The sequence below is a fragment of the Gracilinanus agilis genome, chromosome 4, assembly GCF_016433145.1.
Source record: "Gracilinanus agilis isolate LMUSP501 chromosome 4, AgileGrace, whole genome shotgun sequence".
Lineage (NCBI taxonomy): Eukaryota > Metazoa > Chordata > Mammalia > Didelphimorphia > Didelphidae > Gracilinanus > Gracilinanus agilis.
This window is the reverse complement of record NC_058133.1, coordinates 229,335,409-229,359,020: the sequence shown is the minus strand read 5'-3', so window position 1 is coordinate 229,359,020 and position 23,612 is coordinate 229,335,409. Positions and strand designations below refer to the sequence as shown.

General features: G+C 37.0%; 1 protein-coding gene and 1 pseudogene across 2 annotated transcripts in view; both read left to right on the top strand.

Annotated features, from left to right (window-relative positions):
• The window catches only part of RPTOR (regulatory associated protein of MTOR complex 1), a 547,237-nt gene that overhangs the window by 470,642 nt on the left and 52,983 nt on the right, over window positions 1–23,612 (top strand). For both annotated transcript variants that reach the window (XM_044676205.1, XM_044676204.1), the window contains one exon: window positions 12,127–12,232. In XM_044676205.1, the coding sequence (XP_044532140.1) occupies window positions 12,127–12,232 (106 nt within the window). The remainder of the gene's footprint in view (window positions 1–12,126; window positions 12,233–23,612) is intronic.
• LOC123244574 lies at window positions 465–1,053 on the top strand (annotated as a pseudogene).

Here is a 23,612-nt window from a genome sequence, read left to right as displayed (position 1 = left end):
TTCTCCAATTGGTCAATCATCAAGATGCTTTCCTATCTAATGATTTTGTTTTTCATGTGAAAGCTAATAATTACAAACAAAAAAGATCTCTATGCATTTTTTATAGAAATGACATAAAACCTTCCCTTACTAAATAAAAATATATCTAAACTAAGTTCCTTAAACACTAAATATTTTCTGTTTGCAAAACACCGAACTGGGCATTGGAGATTACTGTTGGTTGTTGTTGTTCAGTCATTTCAGTTATATCTGGCTCTTACCTGACCCCTTTTGGCAAAGATACTTGAATAGTTTGCCTTTTCATTCTCCAGCTTGTTTGAGAGATGAGGAAATTTAGGCAAATCGGGTTAAGAGCCTTACCCAGGGTCACACAGCTAGTAGGTGTCTAAGGCCAGATCTGAACTCAGGAAGCGGAGTCTTTCTGATTTCAGTTTAGGTTAGCTGCCCAGTTTACAAGCTAGTAGATGAAAAAAGAAGTACAGACTGGGAGAATCTGCAGCGCCACCGCTGTCTGCTCCACTCCTCGCCTCTGCTGTCTGCCTTAGCCTCCGCCTGGCTGCCTACATAGTCACCCTCCACCCGCCTCCGTTCCTAGCTGGCTGCCTGCTCGCCTTTATTTATCTCACCTTCCTGGCCCTGGCGGCCTCCTGACACAAGGTCTTCCCTGGCGCACCCCATGAGCATTTTATCCCCTCACCAGTCTTTCATATCGCATGTCCACTATCCAAGAAGCTTCAATCTTTCGACCCCTTTGCTAATACAACTAAGGGTGCAACCTACTCCCAGCAGGGACTGAGGATTATATTCATATAAGAATCCAACAATGAAATGGCAGAAAGACACTGACCACTGTTCAGGGAATTACAGATAATTATGACAAAAAGAAACTTGTGGAAGTTTTCAAAAAGAAATTTGCTTGTAATGGTACTGTGATTGAACACCCTGCATATGGTGAGGTTATCAACTTCAAAGTGACCAGAAAAAGAATATTTGCCAGTTTCTCCTAAGGTTGGCATTGTCAAGGAGGAGAAGCTTAAGGTTCATGGTTTCTAAAATGAACTTTAGAAACACATGGAGAATTTCTCGAATAGTTTTTTTTCTCTAAGCCTAATTGGCTACCTTGTGAAATAAGTCTCTGCAGTAAATGGACTTTTCGTTTATTTAATCATGCGAAGTTCTGCCCACATCTGCATGATTACAGAAAACATGTCTGTAAGCTAGTAACACATAAGAAAATTGCAGTAAGATGGCAACTAAGCCCTTTATTCATCCTAACACATTTCCAATGGAAAGTATTTTGCTTCCAGTGCTTATTGTTCAGTTTATTACTTTTCACTTAAAATATTTTTGTTGTATTAAACTATGCATGTTACAGCTTAACAAAAAAAAGCTTCTTAACACTTCTGTGAGCAGTTATATTCCCAAATCTAAACAAGCCCCAGTTACAAGCACTTTTTAAAAATTTTTTTATTAATATAAACTTTCTCAATAAATGGATTCCTCCTTCAGCAAGTATTTCCAGGAAGAATAGTTAAACTTTATTGTGTAACATTGAAAGCTAATCCACCGAACACTGAAGGAAAAGGAAGCATTAAATACAATCTTGAGTTTGCTTCCCCTTCCCCTAGCATAATGGCACATTCCATGACCATTCCTTATTTACTGACTAAAATCCTTGGAACATAGTAAGTATAGTACAGAGCTGGACTATATCTTATCATCAGTGCCACAATTCAGTTCCTTGTGAATTAAAAAAGTCATCACTGGAATTGTGCTCCTCTCATGAAAATTAGTATCATCTTTGGATGACTCTTGCTCTTACGCCTTAAAAAGTGAAAGAAGGGGCAGCTGGGTAGCTCAGTGGATTGAGAGCCAGGCCTAGAGACAGGAGGTCCTAGGTTCAAATCCAGCCTCAGACACTTCCCAACTGTGTGACCCTGGGCAAGTCACTTGACCCCCATTGCCCACCCTTACCACTCTTCCACTTATGAGCCAATACACAGAAGTTAAGGGTTTAAAAATGTTAAAAAAAAAAAAAAGTAAAATAAGCAGAGAATATTCCTTTTCTTACTCTGAATGAGGAAAAGAGAGAATCAACTTGGGAATAGTATAAGTTGGAAGCGTGCAGATTGTGAAAACATGATAGAGGGCAATGATTTAAAACACCTAGAAATGCAATCCCTCTTCATAGTTATTAAATTGTAATGGAGAGGGGCAGCTGGGTAGCTCAGTGGATTGAGAGTCAGGCCTAGAGACAGGAGGTCCTAGGTTCAAATCCGGCCTCAGACACTTCCCAGCTGTGTGACCGTGGGCAAGTCACTTGACCCCCATTGCCCACCCTTACCACTCTTTCACCAAGGAGCCAATACACAGAAGGTAAGGGTTTAAAAAAAAATTGTAATGGAGACAATAGCCCTGATGTTTTTGTCAAGGGATTAATATAGTTGCACAGTATTCAAGCAGAATAGCCAAAACAACTGGACCCAAATATATAAATTATTAAATAATAAACTCTGAGAACAGGGGCCTTGCTTTTTGTATTCTCCATAGTGGTGTGTACTTTACATAGTAGGTGCCTGGTAAATATTCATCAAGTTAATATAGTGAGTCAATTTTGATTTATTAAATGGTTCTGTGAAATGTATGTTATCACATTGTGTGCCAGCTGTACCTATATCCATAATACTTGATAAATATATTTGTCTCCTTCATGAATTCATTCTGTTTACCCATGATTTCATAATGGGGAGAGATGTTATCTTTTGTTTTCCTTAACGGAATAAAATATTAGAACTAAGACTTAACTATTCACTTTATAGTAAAGTTTGAAATTTGCATTGTTGTCAAGATATTTGGAAAATCTTATGGAATCAACAGTCTGGTAATGTGCCATAAAATTTGATACATCCATTTTAAATAACCAAGAGTTGTATTTCTTTTCATGTATAACATTAGTGGTCTTTGGGGGAAAAAAGTACACCCTTCAGAAATATTTAGGAAAATCCCAAAACACTGAACAAGCTTGAAGGTAGATTGGTTTCCACATCAACAGAAATTCTTAATTAACATCTTAATTTTTTCCAACAACTCTCAAAATTATATCTTCTAATGACTAAGAGGATGAGTACTCCAAGAAATACAAAACTGTTAGGGACCTACCATGCTGATCAGACTATGGGCAATCCCAACTTGTACATAGTTTATGTTCCTAGGGACAGAACTAGGAAAAATGGTAGAAATCAAAGTGACAAATTCAAGCTCAATGTAAGGAAAAGCTTCCAATCAGTTGGAGTTATCCACAAGTGAATTGGGCTACTTCTGAAATTAAATATTTTCTTTTCACTGGAAGTCTTCAAGCCAAGGTTAGATAACTGTTTATTTCAATGTGTTGTCCATTTATAGGTTGAACTAGATGATCCCCTCAGATCTCACCCTCTCATTCCCATCCCCACAACTCTGAGCTTCTGAGCTTCTGTCCATTTTTCATTAGAATTTTTATTGACTTACGTCCTCATTTCTTTCATCTTATGGGGCTGGAAACCATCTCATTTGCATGCAACTGACATGCATTAGGAAACTTGATAATTATTAGCTCAAGTTTTCCTGATGTGTCAGAACCATAAAATTGCACTGGACTATTTTAATTTAATTTTAACAAACATTTATTAGAGATCTACTGGGTACAAATCCAACTGTGGTGATGGTGGTGGTGATGATAGTGTTGGGTGTGTGGATGGTTGTGCAGATGAGAGGCAGCATGGTAGACTTAGAGTCAAGATACTTAGGTTTGTCTGAATCTTGGCTCTAAAGTAGAGTAGCTCTATGATCCTAGAAAATATTTAGCCTCTCTTGGGTCTCAGTTTACTCATCTTTAAAATGAGGATAAAAATACTTACTCTATCTACTTCATAAGGGAAGGAAAGAAGAGAAAGAACACTTATTAAGTACCTACTATGTGTCAGGTAATTTGCTAAGCGCTTTATAGATATTATCTTATTTGATTTTCACAAGAGTTCCATGAGATAGGTCCTCTTATTATCCTCATTTTACAGATGAGAGAGCTCAGGCTGACATGTTATTGATGTGTCAAAGGTCACATGACTAGTATCTGAGGCAATATTTGAACTCATATCTTACAGACTCCAGGCTTAGCACTCTATTCATTATACTACCTAGCTGTGCCGCTTACCAGATCTCCTAAGGTCATTGTGAACAAAAACTTTGTAAACTTTAAAGTGCTGTCTGAGCCACTGTTATCATAATCCACAACCTTTCACTTATGGCAGGCACTTTTGTCTAGTAAGAAAGATGATAAATAATTTTAATTAAAAAATAGCATGATCAGACAAGCACTCTACTAGGACATTAAAAGCTATTTTCTGATTCAGGAAGTGTCAAGGGAGGCTTCATAGAGGTGGTGACATTTTGCTGAGTCTTTTAAAATACAGAAGAACTCAAAAAATGATTATTAGTAGAAGGTACTCCAGGAGTAAAGGCAAGAAACTGAGGTGTATTTGAGGAATGGCAAGTAAACAAGTGTGACTGGAGCAAAGTGTGTTGTGATGTGATGAGCTGTATCAGTTTAAACTTTAAAAGTCAGTTAAAGGGGCAGCTGGGTAGCTCAGTGGAGTGAGAGTCAGGCCTAGAGACAGGAGGTCCTAGGTTCAAATCCAGCCTCAGACACTTCCCAGCTGTGTGACCCTGGGCAAGTCACTTGACCCCCCATTGCCCACCCTTACCAATCTTCCACCTATAAGACAATACACCGAAGTACAAGGGTTTAAAAAAAAAATTAAAAAAAAAAGTCAGTTAAAAAAGGAATTTACACTTGAGTTTTAAGTATGGAAATGACAAAATCAAATAACAAAGATTCACTTGGCAGAAATGGGAAGGCTAAATTGGAGTGAAGTAAACCTGGAAACCTGGGAGTAGTAAGAATACATAGCTCACTGGAAGCAGAGGGCATAAGATTGAGGTGGCTCTGAGAATGGAAAGGAATGTTTAACTTCAGGGGATTTGACAGAATTAGAAGGACCATAGATTTGATAGAGGAGATGATTGAGAGAGAGTGGTAGTCAAAGATGACTCAGGTTTAATGATTAAGTGAATAGCAGTGCTAATAACACAGACTGGGGGAAGTCAGGATTGTTTTGCAACAGTTCAATTAGCTGTGAGTTTTCAACATCATGTTAATTAGCCTAACCGATGTCACTCTATTTTTAGAAGACAAAAGCTTTGATTCTTTCTTGAACAATTCAGAAAGAAAGCAAAAGCAATTGGCTAGTTACCTAGAGCAGAGTAAGGGAGAAAAAAATATAGTTATTTTCTGATGAAAGTTAATTTAGTGTACATGCAGTTAGGTGAGGACATGAGGGAGGCTACTAGAATAGTGTTTTCATGTTGTCCAAAGAGACAGTAGGAGAAAAGGGGTGCCCATTAACTCTGCTGTCCCTGATTTAGGCCACTTGATCACTAGTGGCTAACTTTTCCATCCTCTCAAAAACAGAGCATTACTCAAGTTCATGGAGTAAATCAGATATTGTCATATCACTCACACACACATCTTCACAAGATCACAAAGTGATCTTCAGCTGCAATTCTTTTGTCTGGTATCAGGTTCTTGCCATCCTCTGCAAAGGATCTGGTAACATGTAAACTGGAATTATGTCAATAATTTCTATTAGAAATTATTGGCTTTGTTTCAGACAGTCAGGGTTCTCTTGATTTATTTGTGATTAAATCAAACACGTTTAGCAGAAGCAGATTCCATTGTGATTGCTCAGTGGTGTATTAATGAAGCACTGCAGAACAACAATAGTTTATGTTCTAGAAGAGTTTTGCTCTCCTTTTGTTTGATGCTGTGTGATAAAGATTCTCATGGGTTTGGGACTAATCTACAAGTTACAAATAATGGCTGCAGAGTCTGCCAGATGTTTGCCTTAGTCTGTCAGAAAATAACATTAGCTCCAGTGACCTCCCCTTCAGGGTTTCCCCCTAATTCCAATAAAATACTTGAAAAGTAGGAAAAAATAGACGCAACCACAGTATTGGGGACAAAAATGTGCATAATATTGGATATCAGTTTGGTATTAGTGAGAAGAACATTAATTTGCAGAGTCAGAAGAACTGGTTTCAAATTCCAACTTGTGAGCTGGGCATTTTTAATGTTTTTGAAAGATCCAGTTTTCCTTCTCTGTAAAATGATAAAGTCCTTTTGCAATTCTGTTCCTGAAGTTGGTTGTTAACTTGGTAATCACTTTTTTTGTCTCTATTACATTGACCAACTCACCATTCTCACTTAATATTAAATGAAAATGAAGAGTGTGAAGTTACTGCCCTCATACAATGTTTATAGCTGATGCTTATGTTACATGATATAAAGTCAGCTATGGCATAGATTAACAAAAACACAGAACCATCATCCTCAAAAAAAATTGCATTCCGATGAGCAAATGGGAAAATTCTTCCTTCTCTTTTTTCTTTAAAATCCTAGAAATAATACATGTTTATAAAGCAAAGAAAAAGCTTAACATTTGTATTTTGAACTATAGAAGAGTCATTCTCCATTTATTGCAAACATCATTGCCTACTAGGTGGATGTTACACAACAAGAATCTCAAAGAACTCGGTAGATCATGAAGCTTAACTATCTTGGCATTATAAGGAATTGGGCTGTTTTCATTCCTAATATCCATGGAACTTAGTCATTTCTCTGACTTCCATATCCTTTGAACTTCTTTCATTTTAGAATGGTAGAACCAAATGGGGAATTGGTCTCTGTGACTCACAAATCCATATTGTATAGCATATTTTCCTCAGAAAGGACATAGGGAACTGATGTTCCCCCACAAATCCTCTAGGGAGGCTCTAGCTTTCCTCTTTTCCCTGAATTCCAAACTGTTCTTTGAGCCAGGCAAGAAAGTTAAAGGAAATGAATTTCATTGGCTTTCAACTGATGTGTCTCTGTGGGAGACTTCAGAATAGTAATTGGTTTCTGTCTGAGTAGAAGGCAAGAGGTGTTAGAAATCTGTGGAGTGTCATGATCCTAATCGTGTAACACTATTACAGACACCCACATGCCTCCAGGAGCTCTAGTTAGAGGGTAGCTAAGTGAAAGCTGAAACTAGATTTTTGTTTACTAGAAAGCTCTAAGAAAAATGAGGCAGAGGGGAGGAGGAAAAAGAATGCTTGATTAAAGGATTCTATTGAATAGAAATATTTGACTGAATAATTTCATTGGGTTTTTTTCATCTTGTTCAGTAATCCTCATGTCCCTAATGATTCTATGTCTGCTGTCTTCTTTTGTTTCTCTCATCCTCTCTCCCTCTCTCTCTTCTCTGTGTGTGTGTCTCTCTATCTCTCCCTACCCACCTCTCCATTCTCTTTCCATCCCTCTTTACCTTTCTTTCTCTCTCCTTATTCCCTCCTTCTTTAGTTTTCTTTGTTCCATCTGATTCAAACAAGACCTTGAACAGTAGTGGTCATATACTATAATCTCAGAACAGGTTTTTTAATCCCAGTTGAAAAAGTACATTTTATCAGCCTGTTAAGGTCAAAAAAGGAAAGCTCATCCGGATCCCACCTTGCACTTCTCCAGAGTAGTAAGGAAAGGCATGTTCCATAGGCAGTCTTGCTCTGTCAGTATACTTGGTCCCACAATATCAGATACACAAGACAAATTAGAATTTTATTACATTCACCTTCCCCTTACAATTTTCCCTGTTCTCTTTGGTTATACAGAATTATTACACTGGGAGGTGACTCCCTCCGTGCCAATAAGTGACAAGAGCAGGCTAGCAGTTTTTCTCTGACCACAGACTCCTGACAGGGTTTGGTGCTTCCCATCTAGAATATATCTTCTAAAATGTGTTATGTTCCTCATTCCTCAGAAATGTTGACTCCATTTTCTTCAGAGCTAAAAAACTAAGACTCTCAGAGTCTGCTATACCATCTGTGATTCTGTGCCCTCTTACTAGAGAGAGACATGCTCTGCATAATCCAGCTTCAGGACCATAGGGAAATGCTGTTCCAAGAACTTAGAATTCTTATGTCTCTCTCCCTTTCCTGGTTGAAACAGCCTTTTAGATCTCTTTCTCTAATTTATTCCCATAGAAACCAGATTTTCAGTAAAGTGCAATATCCTAGCTCCTGCACATGTTTTAATACTTTTTATCTAGGATTGTTTATTGTACCATATTATTGGCCATTTGTCATTTCTTTTTGAATAAACACTGGCTCGTCACAAAATAGAATCAATGGTTAGAAATCCACACCCTGCCCCATGTGCCACTAGGGAATATTTCTTAACTAATAAATGTCCCAGTGGAGTTTTTTGACATAAATACCTGAGTTTGGGAGGTTTTTTAGGAGTAGCTCAGCCATGGGATGCTGAGCATTCATGCAAAATGAATTTAAACAGCAGCAAACAGATCAACCTGGTAAGCAGGAATTAAATGTGGAGTCTTTGGAGCAAAGGCATCTACAAAGCAAAAGTAAAGGATCAAAATGCCAGGTAGCTGTCAACCTTGAGAAATCAGATTGTAGCTACCTGCAAAGGACCAATGTTCAAAAAAGATCTATGTTTTTTTTTTAAACTGCTATCTTGTCCCACCCTGAATCTGCTCGTTTGTGAATAAACATGTCCAACTCCTTCAACTACTCTTCATATAACATGACTTTAAGGATCTTTATTATCTTAGATACTCTCTAGCTTACCAATGTCCTTAATACCATGGTACCTAGCACTCAACACAGTACTGTGGATGAAGTCTAATGAGAGCAAATTAAAGTGAACTATTACTTCTCTATATTGAAATCCAAGCCTTTTAAAACAGCCTTCAATCATATTAGCTTTATCACCTGGCATCTCACACTGCTGATGCCTATTGAGCTTTCAGTCATCTAAAACCTCCAGATCTTTTTCAGAACACTTGCTTCCAACCACATCTTCCCATCTGATACTTATGAAATTAATTTATTGTACTGCTGTGTAAGACTTTATACTTACTCCTATTAAATTCTTTCTGATTAGATTTAGCCCATTTCAGCCTGTCAGTATTTTTGATCCTGACTGTATCTTCCCAGCTTTTGATTTGATGAGTATGCCATCCATATATTTATTCAAGTCATCATTAAGAACATTGAACAGCACAAGGCCAAACTCAAACCTCTTGGCTGAAGATCTTCTCCTTCATTAACATTGAACAATTAACTCTGGTCACTCAACCACTTCTGAATCAGTCTAATTTTATTATCATCTAAAACACATCTTACTATCTAGAATTTTCTCAATAATCCAAGTCTGGCTCACTAGGCTATAGTGTAGACTCTGTTCTCTCAAATTTTAAAAATAAGAACATGTGCCCATCTCCATCTTGTGGCACCTCTCTCATTTTCAATAATCTTTCAGATATCTGACAATGGCTCAGCAATGACATATGCCAGTTCTTTCAGGACCCAAGGATATGTAATTCAGCTATATTAAGTACTTTGGAAATTGTACATAAATGTCAGTTATTGTCAATAAAAACAAGGACACTGGAAATGGACACTTCTTGACACAAAAGTCAACTAACTTAAATACATCAAGGACAACTAGGTGTTCTCTTGCAGTCTCCCTGCTTATCTTGAATATCAATGTCATTATTAATCATTTTTGTTTTGCCTCTTCCAAAGTAAAGGCAGTCTCCTTGGCAGAGAAAATGAAATCAAAATGAAAAACTGAGCAACTATGCCTTCTGTCTTTTCTGACCAAAGATGATTTTCCTTAAGAATATAGCAGAACCCTAATTCATGATTTATTGTTTTCTTTGTGGAAAACACTGACTATCCACCCTGTTAAGAAGACTAATGCCCATTCTACAATCTTAATACATGTGTGCAATGGCATATTTACACAAATACAGTTATTGAAATGAAAAACAAGGAGTTGAGAGAGTTTATTAAAGTTAAAGAAATAAGGGGGCAGCTGGGTAGCTCAGTGGATTGAGAGGCCTAGAGACAGGAGATCCTGGGTTCAAATCCGGCCTCAGACACTTCCCAGTTGTGTGACCCTGGGCAAGTCACTTGACACCCATTGCCCACCCTTACCACTCTTCCACCCAGGAGCCAATACACAGAAGTTAAGGGTTTAAAATAAATAAAAATAAATTTTAAAAAGTTAAAGAAATAAGGAGGTCAAGTGATTATCTGTGATTATAGTCCTCAGAAGGAAGTTCATAGATATTAATAATAATATTAAGATTTTTTTTTAATCTTTAAAAGTTCTCTCATTTTGTCCTACTTTTTTTATTGTTATCCCGCCTTATAGAAGAAACAGACTAAGATGGTACATTGGGTATGGTGTCACAAGATCATATCCCACCTCTATCTGATTATTTACTACTTATGTGATTTCAGGCCCTTCCTGGCCTCAGTTTTCTCTTCTGTAGAAAGAGGAATTTGAACTTGATGGCCTCAAAGGTGCCTTTCTTTCTACAATGATTCTTCTTATCTCTAATCACACAGCATGTGTGTTGGAGGCAGGACTTTTGTAAAAAAATATGTGTAGTCAAGCAAAACATGCTTGCCTCAGTTCTGCATCTTGTATCTATTACTTCCATGTCAGTAGGTGGATAGCATGCTTACTTCACTTTGCACCAGAGAACTAGGGTCTTACCCAAGTTACCTTTGGTTTAAGAGGAAAACAAGAAAATATGTGACAAATTGCCTTGATATAGGGAAACCTCCTTGGATAACTTTCCAGGGAATAACCATCTTTGTGTCTAATAAAAGAAGAACTCTATGTTAAATACAGTTTGAGGTTGTGGGACGTGAAATGGTTGAGAAGAAAAAGCTGAGTGGAGGTAAAACCAGTAGCAGAGCTCAAGAAGAGGGAAGTAAAGGACACCTCCTACCTCATCCCCTACCTTTTATTTTTCCCCCAACTTGTACCACACACTACCTGTCTCACCTACTCTATACCACTACTAATCAACACATCATTATTGATGTACATTATCCAGTAAAATGGTAGAAACTCTGAAGTATGTACATATGTGTAGTATACAGTTACTGTATAGATTACAAAAATTTAGCATCTATTAATACCGAGAAAGATATGATCTGGTGGCTAGAATGATACTCCAGAACTTCCCTGTCCTTTATAAACTAATAGATAACAAATCCTTGAAGTACAAATAGAAACCCCCAAATATTCTTAAGAATTAAACTGTACTAGCGTCAGGCCATTAAGTATATCACAAATTTAACATTGATCCATAAAATCTTAAGAATACTATTTTTAATATTTGTCACTATGCTGAATATGTGTAATCTCCAAATGACATAAGAAGAAAAAGTTTTTGAACTGTGGAGACCTACAAAATGAGATGAAAGTCATGTAGAAACTAGATCATGTCATCATTGATTCCCAATCTATTACTGGATTTGATCCCAAAAGTGTTTTCAGAGAACCTTTAAAAAATTTCTTATGTCCCAGTATTCTTCCTCAATTTTAAAAATAGATATTTTATCTATATGTATAATAGTCTCTCCAAAAGATTAAATATAAAAGAATAATAGCAAAATAATGTAAATGACTTGTTCTTGGACCCTTTATAACTGAACCCCCCCCAAAAAAATGAGAAGAGTTCATGGAGATGTTGATGATGATGTTTGCTCATATTTGTCTAGCATTTGGAGGTTTAGAAAATTCTTAACTTAGAAAGTTGATAGTCCCTATGACACGATTCTGGACCAGAAGGTAAAATAGCTTTTGCAGTATTATTTGGCAAGTTAAGATTTGAGGCTAGAATTTGAACCCAGTTTTCCCTGTCTGAAATTCACTAGATGCAGGCTCTACCTTAGAGGCTCTGTCAAGCTGCCCATGCATATACTTTCTCTTACTTTACTTTGGATATTAGCTACTTAATCACAGGGCTTGAAAATATGAAGCCCTTTGAACACTAGTTATTCTGCCCTCTGCTTCTACACAACAAAAGACTTTGGCTCTGACCAAAATGCCATTTTCTCCAGATTAACCAACCCTGTCATTCATTTTAGCATTTAAGGAAAACATGAAGACTTGTTTTATATGTTCCTTTAGACCACAGAGCTTGATTTCATCTTTTTTGTTGTTGTCCAAAGATCCCAGAAGAACATGACTTAGAAAGCCAAATTAGAAAAGAACGGGAGTGGCGATTTCTACGAAACACACGTGTGAGAAAGCAAGCACAGCAGATCATCCAGAAGGGTAAGTGGGGCCTCCGTGCATGTAATGCTTAAAATGCTATGTTTGACTTGCTTCTTTTTAACTCTCAGAATTGAGGAATGGAAAGGGGAATTTTTTTTCTACTGAAGAAATCTATTAAGATTCTTTTTCTTTTTTCAGTATAGATATTTCCTTGACTAATGCAGATCACAAGTTCTCTGTGCTATCCTAGATGGTCTTCATGATTTGTTTTGACCAAAAACTTCATCGCCATTCAGCTAACTTACTATTAAAGCCCTGCAGATTTAGCCAGGTTGATCCATATGCAACAGATAAACGGTTAATCACAGAACCCCTATTTGAAACATCACGAGCTTAACAGAATCTGCCAGAACTTGCCCTCTACTAACAGAGAGTGAGAAACCAGGAATATTTCCATGCTATGAAAAGGCATTGGTGTCAAATGATTGAAAATTAAATAGGATGGCTCACTGAGGACAAGTGGATATTTTCCCTTTAACATATATGGCAACCTACACTTTTCATAGTCCAGAATGGACAGCAGCAATAATACGTAAAACCCCAGGGAGATATCTCTAACAAACTGGTTTAGTAGCATAGAATTTTGGCCATCTATTTTGCAGATCTCTCTTAACTCCATGAACATCAGAGAATCACAGATTGAAGGGACTTGAGGTCATTTAGACCACCTCATATCTGGGGGAAAAAATCCATCTACAAAATATCCAGTAATTATTCATTCTGCTTGAAAATCTCCAAGGAGGGAAAACCTACTGCCTCTGAGGAAGTCCATTCTTCTTTTGGATAGTCTAATTATTAACAAGTTTTTCCTAAATCAACTTTTTAAAAATATTATTATTTATTGATTTTTAACTTTTTTAAATTTGAGTTCCATATTCTCTCCCTCCTTCTGCCTCCTTCCCCACCCATTGAGAAGGCAGGCAATGTGATATCATTTATATATGTGAAATCATACAAAACAAAGCATGAAAAAGTAAAAAAAGTATACTTCAATTTGCAATCAGCATTCATCAGTTCTGGCTCTGAAGGCGGATACATTATTCATCATAAGTTGTTCAGAATTGCCTTAGATCATTGTATTGGTCAGAGTACCTAAGTCTTTCACAGTTGATCATTTTTATAATATTACAGTTATTATATACAAACGTCTCTTGGTTCTTCTCACTTTACTATGCATCAGTTCATGTAAGTCTCTCCAAGTTTTTCTCAAACCATCCCTCTCATCATTTCTTATAGCAAATAACATTCTATCACAGTCATATTATTTTATTTATTATGCAAAGTTTTATAGCCCTTTGGACATAGTTCCAAATTATTCTCCAGAATGGTTGGACCCGGTTCACGACTCTACCTTTTTTTCCATGTTCCCTCTAGCATTTGTCATTTTCCTTTTCATGTTAGCCAATCTGATAGGCTTCAGGTGGTACCTCACAGTTGTTTTCTTCTGTATTTCTCTAAAAAATATTGTCTTAGAGCTTTTCTAAATCTCCTTTAAAACTCCCAACAGTTGCTCTTCAATTTGTCCTCAAGAGCAAAACAGAACTGATCTAATATCTCTCTTCTAGGTTATGGTCATTCATATACTTCCAAGATAGTTAACATGATCATTCTGTCTCTCTTTCTCTCTCTCCTATCCTTTCCCTTTCCCTTCTCCCCTGCCAAGTTTTCTCCAGGTTAAAGGTTCCAACAAGTCTTCATATGGTATTGTACCTTCTCCATTCTTATTGTCCACTTATGGGCAATCTCAAGCCCGTCCCTCCACTCAACCTCCAAACTGATTTTCTCAAAGTCCAGCTCCAACCATGTCACCCAGTCTCAACTCTAGCAGCTTAAATATCACCTCCAAGACTAAATATAAAGTCCTCTGTTGGGTGTTCAAAGACCTTTATAACTTGTCTCCCCAACATACACCTTTCCAGTCTTTATGTCTTACATTCCCCTATCTCTCTCTTCATATACTCTGATCCAGTGAAACTGACTTCTTTGCAGTTCCTCAAACAAGACATTCCATCCCCAACTCTGAACCTACTCACTAACTATTCTTTATGTATGGAATGTGATAGTCAGTAGCTTGATAAAGTTTGCCTGAACTTGCTCGCCACTGACATAGTCTTCAAGAAAACGGGGTTACCAATTTTTTTTGGCTACTGCCATTAACTTATATTGAATTCTCAATCAACCAATACTCCTAGATTGTGTTTTGTTTTATTTAATTGTATTGGGGGGAGGGGTGTTTTGTATGTATTTTTTTTTATTTTGTTAAGATATTAGCTAAATGTCTCAGTATGTAGAGTGCTATGCTTGGTGTCAGGAAGATAGAAGTCCTGCCTCACCCTTTATGGTATAATCCTTGGCAAGTCTTTTAACCTCTTTGAGCCTCTATTTCTTCATCTATAAAAACGGTATAATTATACCTGTCTCTCACAGGGTTGTTGTGAGAATCAAATGAGATAGCATAGGTAGTGAATTGCAAACTTTAAAGCTCTACACAAATGCTCACTACTATAAATGCTAACTCTTGTTTTCAGTTTAGTTTTTAGATTTTTTTAAATTAGTGACATTTATTTCTGTCCCCACTCTTACCTGTGAGGGTTCAGGGGGAAGCAAGGAAAACAATAAAACATTTGTAATAGATTGACAGTCAAGCAAAACATTCATACATTGGTTGTGTCCACAGTTGTATGTCTGACTCTGCATCTTCAGTCTATCACCATTCTGACAGAAGATGGTTAGAATGTTTCATTAATAGGCCTCCATAATTGTGATTAGTTATTCCATTGCCCTATAGAGGACTTAAGGTTTTCAGAGTTGTTTGTCTTTATACTGTTGTTATCAAATAAATTGTTCTTCTCTTCTTTGCACTTCATTCTGTTCCTACAAGACTTCACAAGTTTCTCTGAACCCATCCCTTATGTCAGTGATGCCCTTTTGGAACCTGTTAGGGACCCACCCATTCCCATAGACTGCATGCCCATACCATACCCCAACAGCATGACCCCCCCCCCGACTGAATACAGTGCCCCACCCACCCCTTCTTTAGGGGGCAGGGCCAAGCTCTACTGGAAGGCTCCAGTGCCCCATACCCTTCCCTCATGTTTGGGGATCAGGGCCACACTCCTCAGGGCCAACAGCTCCTCTTGGGGGCAGGATCAGCTGCACCACTCAGGGGCAGGGCTGGCTGTACCACTTGGGGCCCACTGCACTCAACCACACTCAGCCTCGCCCAGCTCTTGCAATGGTAGAGAAAGGCTAGAATGCCCCACTCCCTGCATTTGGGGGTGGGGCTAGACTCCCAGTCAGCCAAGCCAGGGGTGCCCACAGAGAGGTCTCTGAATGCCATCTTTAGTACACGTACCATAGGTTCACCATCATAACCTTATGCCATAAGAACCATGTTCATATGGAACACTGCTATTCCATTCATATACCATAACTTGTTCAGCCATCATTTATGGATAGCCCCTTAATTTTCATGTCTTTACTCCTACAAAAAGATCTTTCAAATCCCCACATCTTTTCCATACAAACTCCTCTCTAGTTACAACTTACATTTGGGAAACTGGATTTACTGGGTTTTTGAACCAAAGTGTAAGACTTTATGTTTCTCCCAGTTAATCATCTTCTTGGTTTCAATCCAGTATTCTAGCCAGACCAGTGGAAATGTGAGTCGGCTGGGGGGGGGGGGTGCGGCGTTTGGGAGGGGGGAGGAGAGTAAGAACATGAATCATGTAACCATGGAAAATTTTTCTAAAAAAATAAAATTTCAATATTCTAGCCAAGTGAGATCTTTTTTTCATAATAGCTATAATAATAGCTAACATTTATATACTGTTTTACTATGTGCTAGGCACTGTGCTAAGTGCTTTATAAACCTAATTCTATCATCCAACATGTTACTTATCCCAGGTAGCTTTATTTCATCTGCTCATTCTTTTTATTTTTTTTAAACCATTACCTTCCATCTTAGAATTAATACTGTGTAAGGGTTAGGCAATGAGGATTAAGTGACTTGCCCAGGGTCACACAACTAGGAAGTATCTGAGGCCAGATTTGAACCTTGGGACCTCCCGTCTCTGGGCCTGGCTCTCAATCACTGAGCCGCCCAGCTGTCCCCTCATCTATTAATTCTTAAATAAGCATGACATTTTGCATTTCTCAGTTATGGATCAATATTTTAAACTGCACAGGACCTAGCACAGATTCCTAAAACCAGTCCACTAGAGATTTCTTTGCAAGTTGACATTATACCATTAAATGCTCTTTGTGCATAACTATTTAATTAATAATAAAAATACCTCATTGTACTCTTATTTAGCCCACATTCAGCCCACATTCTTCTAGCTTGATTCCAAGAATAGTGAGACCTTGATGTGTACTTCACGAAAATCTAGATAATCTTTAAGTACAGCAGCTCCTTATTCTAGTAACCCTGTCAAAAAAAAAGAAAAAAAAGGAAAATGAGATTAGTCTGTTAAAACTCTTCTTAATAAGACCATGCTGGCTCTTGTTTTGGAAGCACTAAACCAGAATTTGGTAGTCAAATCAAGGTCATCTGGTCCAACCCATCTCTTTAATAATTCATTTTAGGTTTTTCCAGGAATCCACATCATAATCACTAGCCTATAATTAGCAATATCCAACTAGCCTCTTCCTTATTTTGAAAGTTGAGACAGTTGTTCTTGCCTAATCCTATGGTGTAATAATATTGTATTTTTTAAGTCTAAGTTGGTTGTTGAGTTCTATGTTCATTCACAACAATCCTATTAGACAAAACTCCCCATTTCTCATAGGAATTGTTTTTCTTTATGTCCAAAATTTAATTTCTTAGAATTTCCTATTCTTTCTGAACTGATGGGATTATATTTAACCTTTCTCTAAAACCATAAATCTGCTTTTCCAAAATCTAGATTGCATGCTAGGCTATGACCAACTTTCTTTTCCTTTTCCTTCAAAAATTCTGAGATGGAATGGGGGACATTTCTCCGCAATGTGCCTATCATTTCTTCTTCAACAATCTACTATTCCTATTAGTGATACAAAATAGTCATTTTCTTCATTGTTCTTTTATTCTTCAAGAAGAAATCAACTCTGAAACTCATACCTCCTCAGTCTCTCCCTCTCCCTGGTTGGAGAGGGGCAGGGCAAGCATGTGGGAGCTGCTTCTAGATCCTCAGCTTGAGACAAGCACCTAGGGAATTCACTTCATTATTTCTCACATGACCCCTTTTTTGAACTTTATGATTGCTACTATCTCATCATTCTGCAAGATGACATCAATTCTGAAATTCACTCCTCAGATCCTTTCCCACCCTGACTGCAGGACTTAGTCTCTCCCTCATCACTCTACTTGCCTCCAGCTTTTCAGCTTCTTTTTATGTGTTGCCTTCTTCCATTAAATTGCAAGCTCCTTGAGGGTAGAGAACATCTTATACCTTTCTTTGTATCCCCAGAGGTTGGCATGGTACCTGGCATATAGCAAAGCTAAATAAATGTTTCTTGACTCTGATTGATTCTAGCTTTAGAAAGATAAACTTTACAGTAAGTCAAACCAAGAAATTATTTACTATTCTGCTTTTCTCAGAGAACTCTGGCATATAACTAGATAATTCAAATTCCCCATTACTACAACATACTACATACTACATATGATCTGTGCCAGGATTATGATATATTTCCCAAATTCTTCAGTGGTTTTCTCCTTCTTTCTAAGTAGTCTCAAATATACTTTGATGACATTATCATCTCTGTTGCTATTTCCTTTCATCTTCACCCAAATGCTATCCACCCTACATTATCTCATTTGACCTTCACATTAATCTTGTGGGTTCACTAGCATAAATGTCATTTCTCCATATTTCAGACAAAAGAAATTGTAACTCAGACCAGTGACTTGCTCAAGGTCACTCATAGTGAGCAGATTTATGGCAGAATTTGAAACTAGGTCCTTTCTGATTCCAAATACATTACTTTCTACACTACACCAAATAGCTTTGTAAGTATCAAAAATAAATGTGGGGAAAAGAACAATTGACTTATATTATTCCCGAACAGTCCAGGGCGTAGTATATTTGGACATTTGTTAGCCATTACCATCACAAGCATAGAAATATTCTTTGCAGAGAGATAAAGTACATATACTTTGTACCACTCTGTTAAGTCTAGAGTTGAAAAAAAAACAATTTAATCAGAATAAGCACCAAAAGAAAAGTAGCTATTTTCTTTTCAGTGATTGTAGGCAAGCAAAATTAAGAGTGGCCTTTCTTCTTTTGGAAAATGATGCAACCACACCATTTTAAGGGAATGCAAGAACTCTAAGAATCTTGGATTTTCATGTCATCAGCCAGGGCTTTCAGAAACTGTACTAGTTGTAGATGATAGATCCTGGGCTGCCAAAGGATCTAGCATAAAATCAATAATTTAGAAACTCTTAACAGATTCTGTTGATTTACCACTTTGGCCTTTCTCCCTGTCCCATAAGGTTCTGATGAATAATATGTGTTACTTTTTTAAAGCTGTAAGAAGGGCTAGATGAGATGAACTCTTGTTGCTTTCAACTGAGCTAAAGGGTACAGCCAGAGTGAGGCCTTTGTCAAATGCCATTCCAATTATTCATCTGTCCAAACCAGGTTATTTAGCTACACTGAATATATGAGCATAATATTCAACAGGCATCTAAATGGTTCTAGTATGTACCCTTGCTCCACCAAGCATAACAAATGATTGTTTATTTCTCAAGCCCAGTGATATTTCTGAAACACTTTTATTTATAGCCTCATTTATGCTTATGGTTTTTTTCCCCTTTTTATTATGTCTCTGCTCATGTTTCATTAACAGGTATATTCAGTGCACTTTTGAAAGCTAATCTTGGTTCTTTATAACCTTTTGTGTTTTGTTGAGGATCGCAGTCAGCAAATTATATAAAGTTTACAATATGTTTAGAAATTTCTCATCCTAGAGGAAGCTGGTGGTGCAATAGATAGAGCACCTAGAGTCAGAAAGACCCGAGTTCAAATTTGGCCTCAGACACTTAATAGTTGTGTAACCTATGCAAGTCACTTAACCTTTGTTTACCTCAATTTCTTCAACTATTAAATGGCTACAAAAACAGCATCTACCTCACAGGATTGTTGTGAGGATCAAATGAGATATTTGTGAAAAAGACTTAGCATATTACCCAGCCCATAGTAGATGTTTTTTCTCTTCCTTTCCCTTTTCTTCATTGATATATTTTGTACAAACCTTCCTTTCTAGCCTTATTTCACATTATTCACCTTCATACATTTTAAATTCTAGCCAAATTAGATACCAGTCAATCTTATCCTGGCATTTTTTATTCATAAGCGCATCTCCACCTGTGTTGAATGCACTCTCCATCCTTACCTATTAAAACCTTTCTCTTACTTCAAGTCTCAGCTCTGGTACTACCTTCTCCAGAAAGCCTTTCCATATACTCTCAGGTAAAGTAGTATTAGATCATTCTCTAAAACCAGTACCTTACTTCTCTGAACTGTCATATGCATAAATTATTTTCCTTGGAGAATGGAAGTTCCTTGAGACCTCAGACTTTCAGTGTAGATTTCTTAAATGAATTGGGTAACCTATTATGCAAAACAATCTATTGCTGAGTCTCTTTCAGACAATTAATAGCCAGAGGCTATCTTGGTCCATGACAGTAAAAGAGAGTTTTTACTGTAATGTTTCAGGTCAGAATTGAATAATAAATCAGAACTGGGTGTTCAGGAAACCAAAACTGGTTTTTTGCAAACAGAATTGGCCATCTTTAGTAGACCAGATTTAGATTCACTTTCCCAGACTTAGTAAAATGGAATGAGATGTGTTTGTCAGGAGGACTGTTGAACTACTACAAAAATAAGCAAATGAGAGATTGCAAGATGTCAAAATAGCACATGAGAATGACTGAACACTAATTTTAAATTATGTCCGCTTTTGATTATTTGCCATATTCAGAATTTGGGTTCAGTATTACCTTTATTTGAATCCATTGAAGTTTAACACTTGAAACCAGATTAACCAAATAGGTAAGTTTTGTCATCAGCAAATGAAGCAGTCTCACCTACCAAGAGTCCTGTGTCCAGGTGATTGACACCTTCATTCTCCATTTTCCTTCATTCCCTCTGGCCCATCCTTCGGCTATATCCTCAGTGGCACTAGTATCCCTGGATCTCCTGTGTTAAACTTAATCCATAATATACATATGATTTCTTAATAATTTGAAAGTCTGAAGTAACACCTTTCCCTTTAACCTTCTTTGTTATCAAAACTATACCTGAAGCTCTACCACCAAAATGTTAAAAAATTAAAATGAAGAACATCTGAAAGCTGTGGTATTTAGCTGATCTAATTGAAAACTTACAACTTAAACCCCTTGTCCTAAGGATGAAATTGAGGCTAGTTCGTAAATTGATAATAATATGTTCTATTTTTGAAGAAGATGCCTATAGTTTAAAAAAAAAACATTTAACATATTTATCCTTTATCTAGTGATTTTTTCAAGTGTTTTCAAGAATGGGCATTATAAATACTGTGAGAACATAAGCATATGAAAAAAGCATGTTTGTATGTATGTGTGTATTTCTTAGTGCATAGCACTTAGGCATGATACCACTATTTAGTGGGTAACAAAAACAAATGAAAATATACTAAAAGCATAATAACTAGGGCTGGAAAACATCATCTTTTTTTCTTTTTTTCTCAAAAAGAAAGTTATGATCCTACTTGAGATTCTCAGTTTAAGATGACCTTTTTAAAAATTCCAATTGTATGAAATTGTAATGCTATTGTAATGGCCAGACTTTTCCTTAAAGAGAAATGAGAAAGTGAAACTCCTTCTCTTCTTTACAGAAGTGAGGAACCATAGGTGTGGAACACTACATATACTATCAGACTCATTTGATATGTTTGTTGGTTTTTCTAAACAGTTTTTTTCTCTTTATTTTTTTCCCTTTGTCACAAGGGGTGGCTCACTGGTTTGGGGAAGGGAGTTTGAAATAGATTTGAAAATGAAGGTGAACAAATTACCAATACTTTTTTTTAATTAAAAAGAGAATTAGACCTGTATTCCCAATGACATTAGAGAAACGGGAAAAATACCCATACTTACAAAAATATAGCAACTTCTTTATGGGGGCAAAACTACTAGAAACTAATTGACTATCAATTGGAAGAATCACTAAACAAATATGAATATAAAGGAATATTTCTGTTTCATAAGAAGTGATACAAGGGATGATTTTGGAGAAACCTAGGAAGTCTTGTATGAACTGATAGTGAAATGAGCAGAGTGACAACAGTTATCTGATAACAACAATCTTGTAAGAGCAAACAACTTTGAAAGGCTTAGGCTCTCTAATAGATGTATACATGTCATCATATGCCAGGTGTTCCTTAGTACTGCATGCCAGGTTAATTCTGGTTTGCAACCTTTATTTGGTTGAGTCACTTATATCTTTGGCCATCTACTCTAAGGTAAATTGACTTCCAGCTAATGCAGTGTTGCTCACTCTTCTGCAAAGAAGAATGCTTAAATCATTTCAAAAGTTTTTCAAGCTTGCCACATTGGAATATCAGAGTTCAAAAGGGTCAGTTAATATGGAGTAGGATATTTTCTTTATTTCATCACTGCCAAAGAATTTGTCTCAAGCACAAGAGAGTTTCTGAATACAAGAAATACCTGTATCCCATGTAAGATTTCCATTCTACCCAGTTTTCCGTCTTAGATACTATAGAGTAGAAATGTCAAACTTGGACCACAGGCCATGAGTTTACTGAAAATAGGATTAAAATGTTATTGGGAAATATTAATAAAATAAATAAAAATACTGTACAACATAGTGTTAATTTGTAATTTTCTAAATTCACATACATTATCACATTATATCACATTATACACCCACATATGTGCCATCTTTTGAGACAATAAGGTCTATGTGCTTCATAATCATTGTACTTCTGAAAAGTAATTTCAGGAAATTTTTTCTAATTCTAATGTTTCATTATCTAATTAAAAACTTGCCTAATTAAAAACTCACAGAAAAAGAATGGGGAAAAAAATCTTGCAACAAATCAGTAGAGTTAACCATAACAAAGAGTAGCCAAATTAAAAAATATATATGATTGGGGGCAACTGAGTAGCTCAGTGGATTGAGAGCCAGGTCTAGAGACGGGAGGTCCAGGACTCAAATCTGGCCTCAGACACTTCCTAGCTGTGTGACCCTAGGCAAGTCACTTAACCCCCCCTTACCCACCCTTCCACCTAGGAGCCAATACACAGAAGTTAAGGATTTAAATGTGTGTGTGTGTGTGTGTGTATGTGTGAGAGAAAGAGAGAGATTTAAAATATATGTGTGTGTGTGTCATTTGTGTGTCCGTCACCTATTTTTTAATCATTTATTAATATTCATTTTTAACATGGTTACATGATTCATGCTCCTATTTTCCCCTTCACCCCCCGCACTCCCCCCACCCATGGCCGACGCACATTTCCACTGGTTTTAACATGTGTCATTGATCAAGACCTATTTCCAAATTGTTGATAGTTGCATTGGTGTGGTAGTTTCGAGTCCACGTCCCCAATCATGTACACCTCAACCCATGCGTTCAAGCAGTTGTTTTTCTTATATGTTTCCTCTCATGCAGTTCTTCCTCTGAATGTGGGTAGTGTTCTTTACCATAAATCCCTCAGAACTGGCTTTCTGCTGGTACAGAAGTCCATTACATTCGATTTTACTATAGTATATCAGTCTCTGTGTACAATGTTCTTCTGCCTCTGCTCCTTTCACTCTGCATCAGTTCCTGGAGGTCTTTTCAGTTCACCTGGAATTCCTCCAGTTTATTATTCCTTTGAGCACAATAGTATTCCATCACCATCAGATAACACAATTTGTTCAGCCATTCCCCAATTTGCCACCACAAAAAGCACAGCTATAAATATTTTCATATAAGTCTGTTTATCTATGATCTCTTTGGGGTACAAGCCCAGCAATGGTATGGCTGGATCAAAGGGCAGGCAGTCTTTTATAGCCCTTTCAGCATAGTTCCATATTGCCAGCCAGAATGGTTGTATCAGTTCACAACTCCACCAGCAATGCATTAATGTCCCAATTTTGCCACATCCCCTCCAGCATTCATTACTCTCCCCTTCTTTCATTTTAGCCAATCTGCTAGGTGTGAGGTGATACCTCAGAGTTGTTTTGATTTGCATTTCTCTAATTATTAGAGATTTAGAACACTTTCTCATGTGCTTATTGATACTTTGGATTTCTTTACCTGAAAATTGCCTATTCATGTCTCTTGCCCATTTATCAATTGGGGAATGGCTTGATTTTTTATACAATTGCTTTAACTCCTTGTATATTTGAGT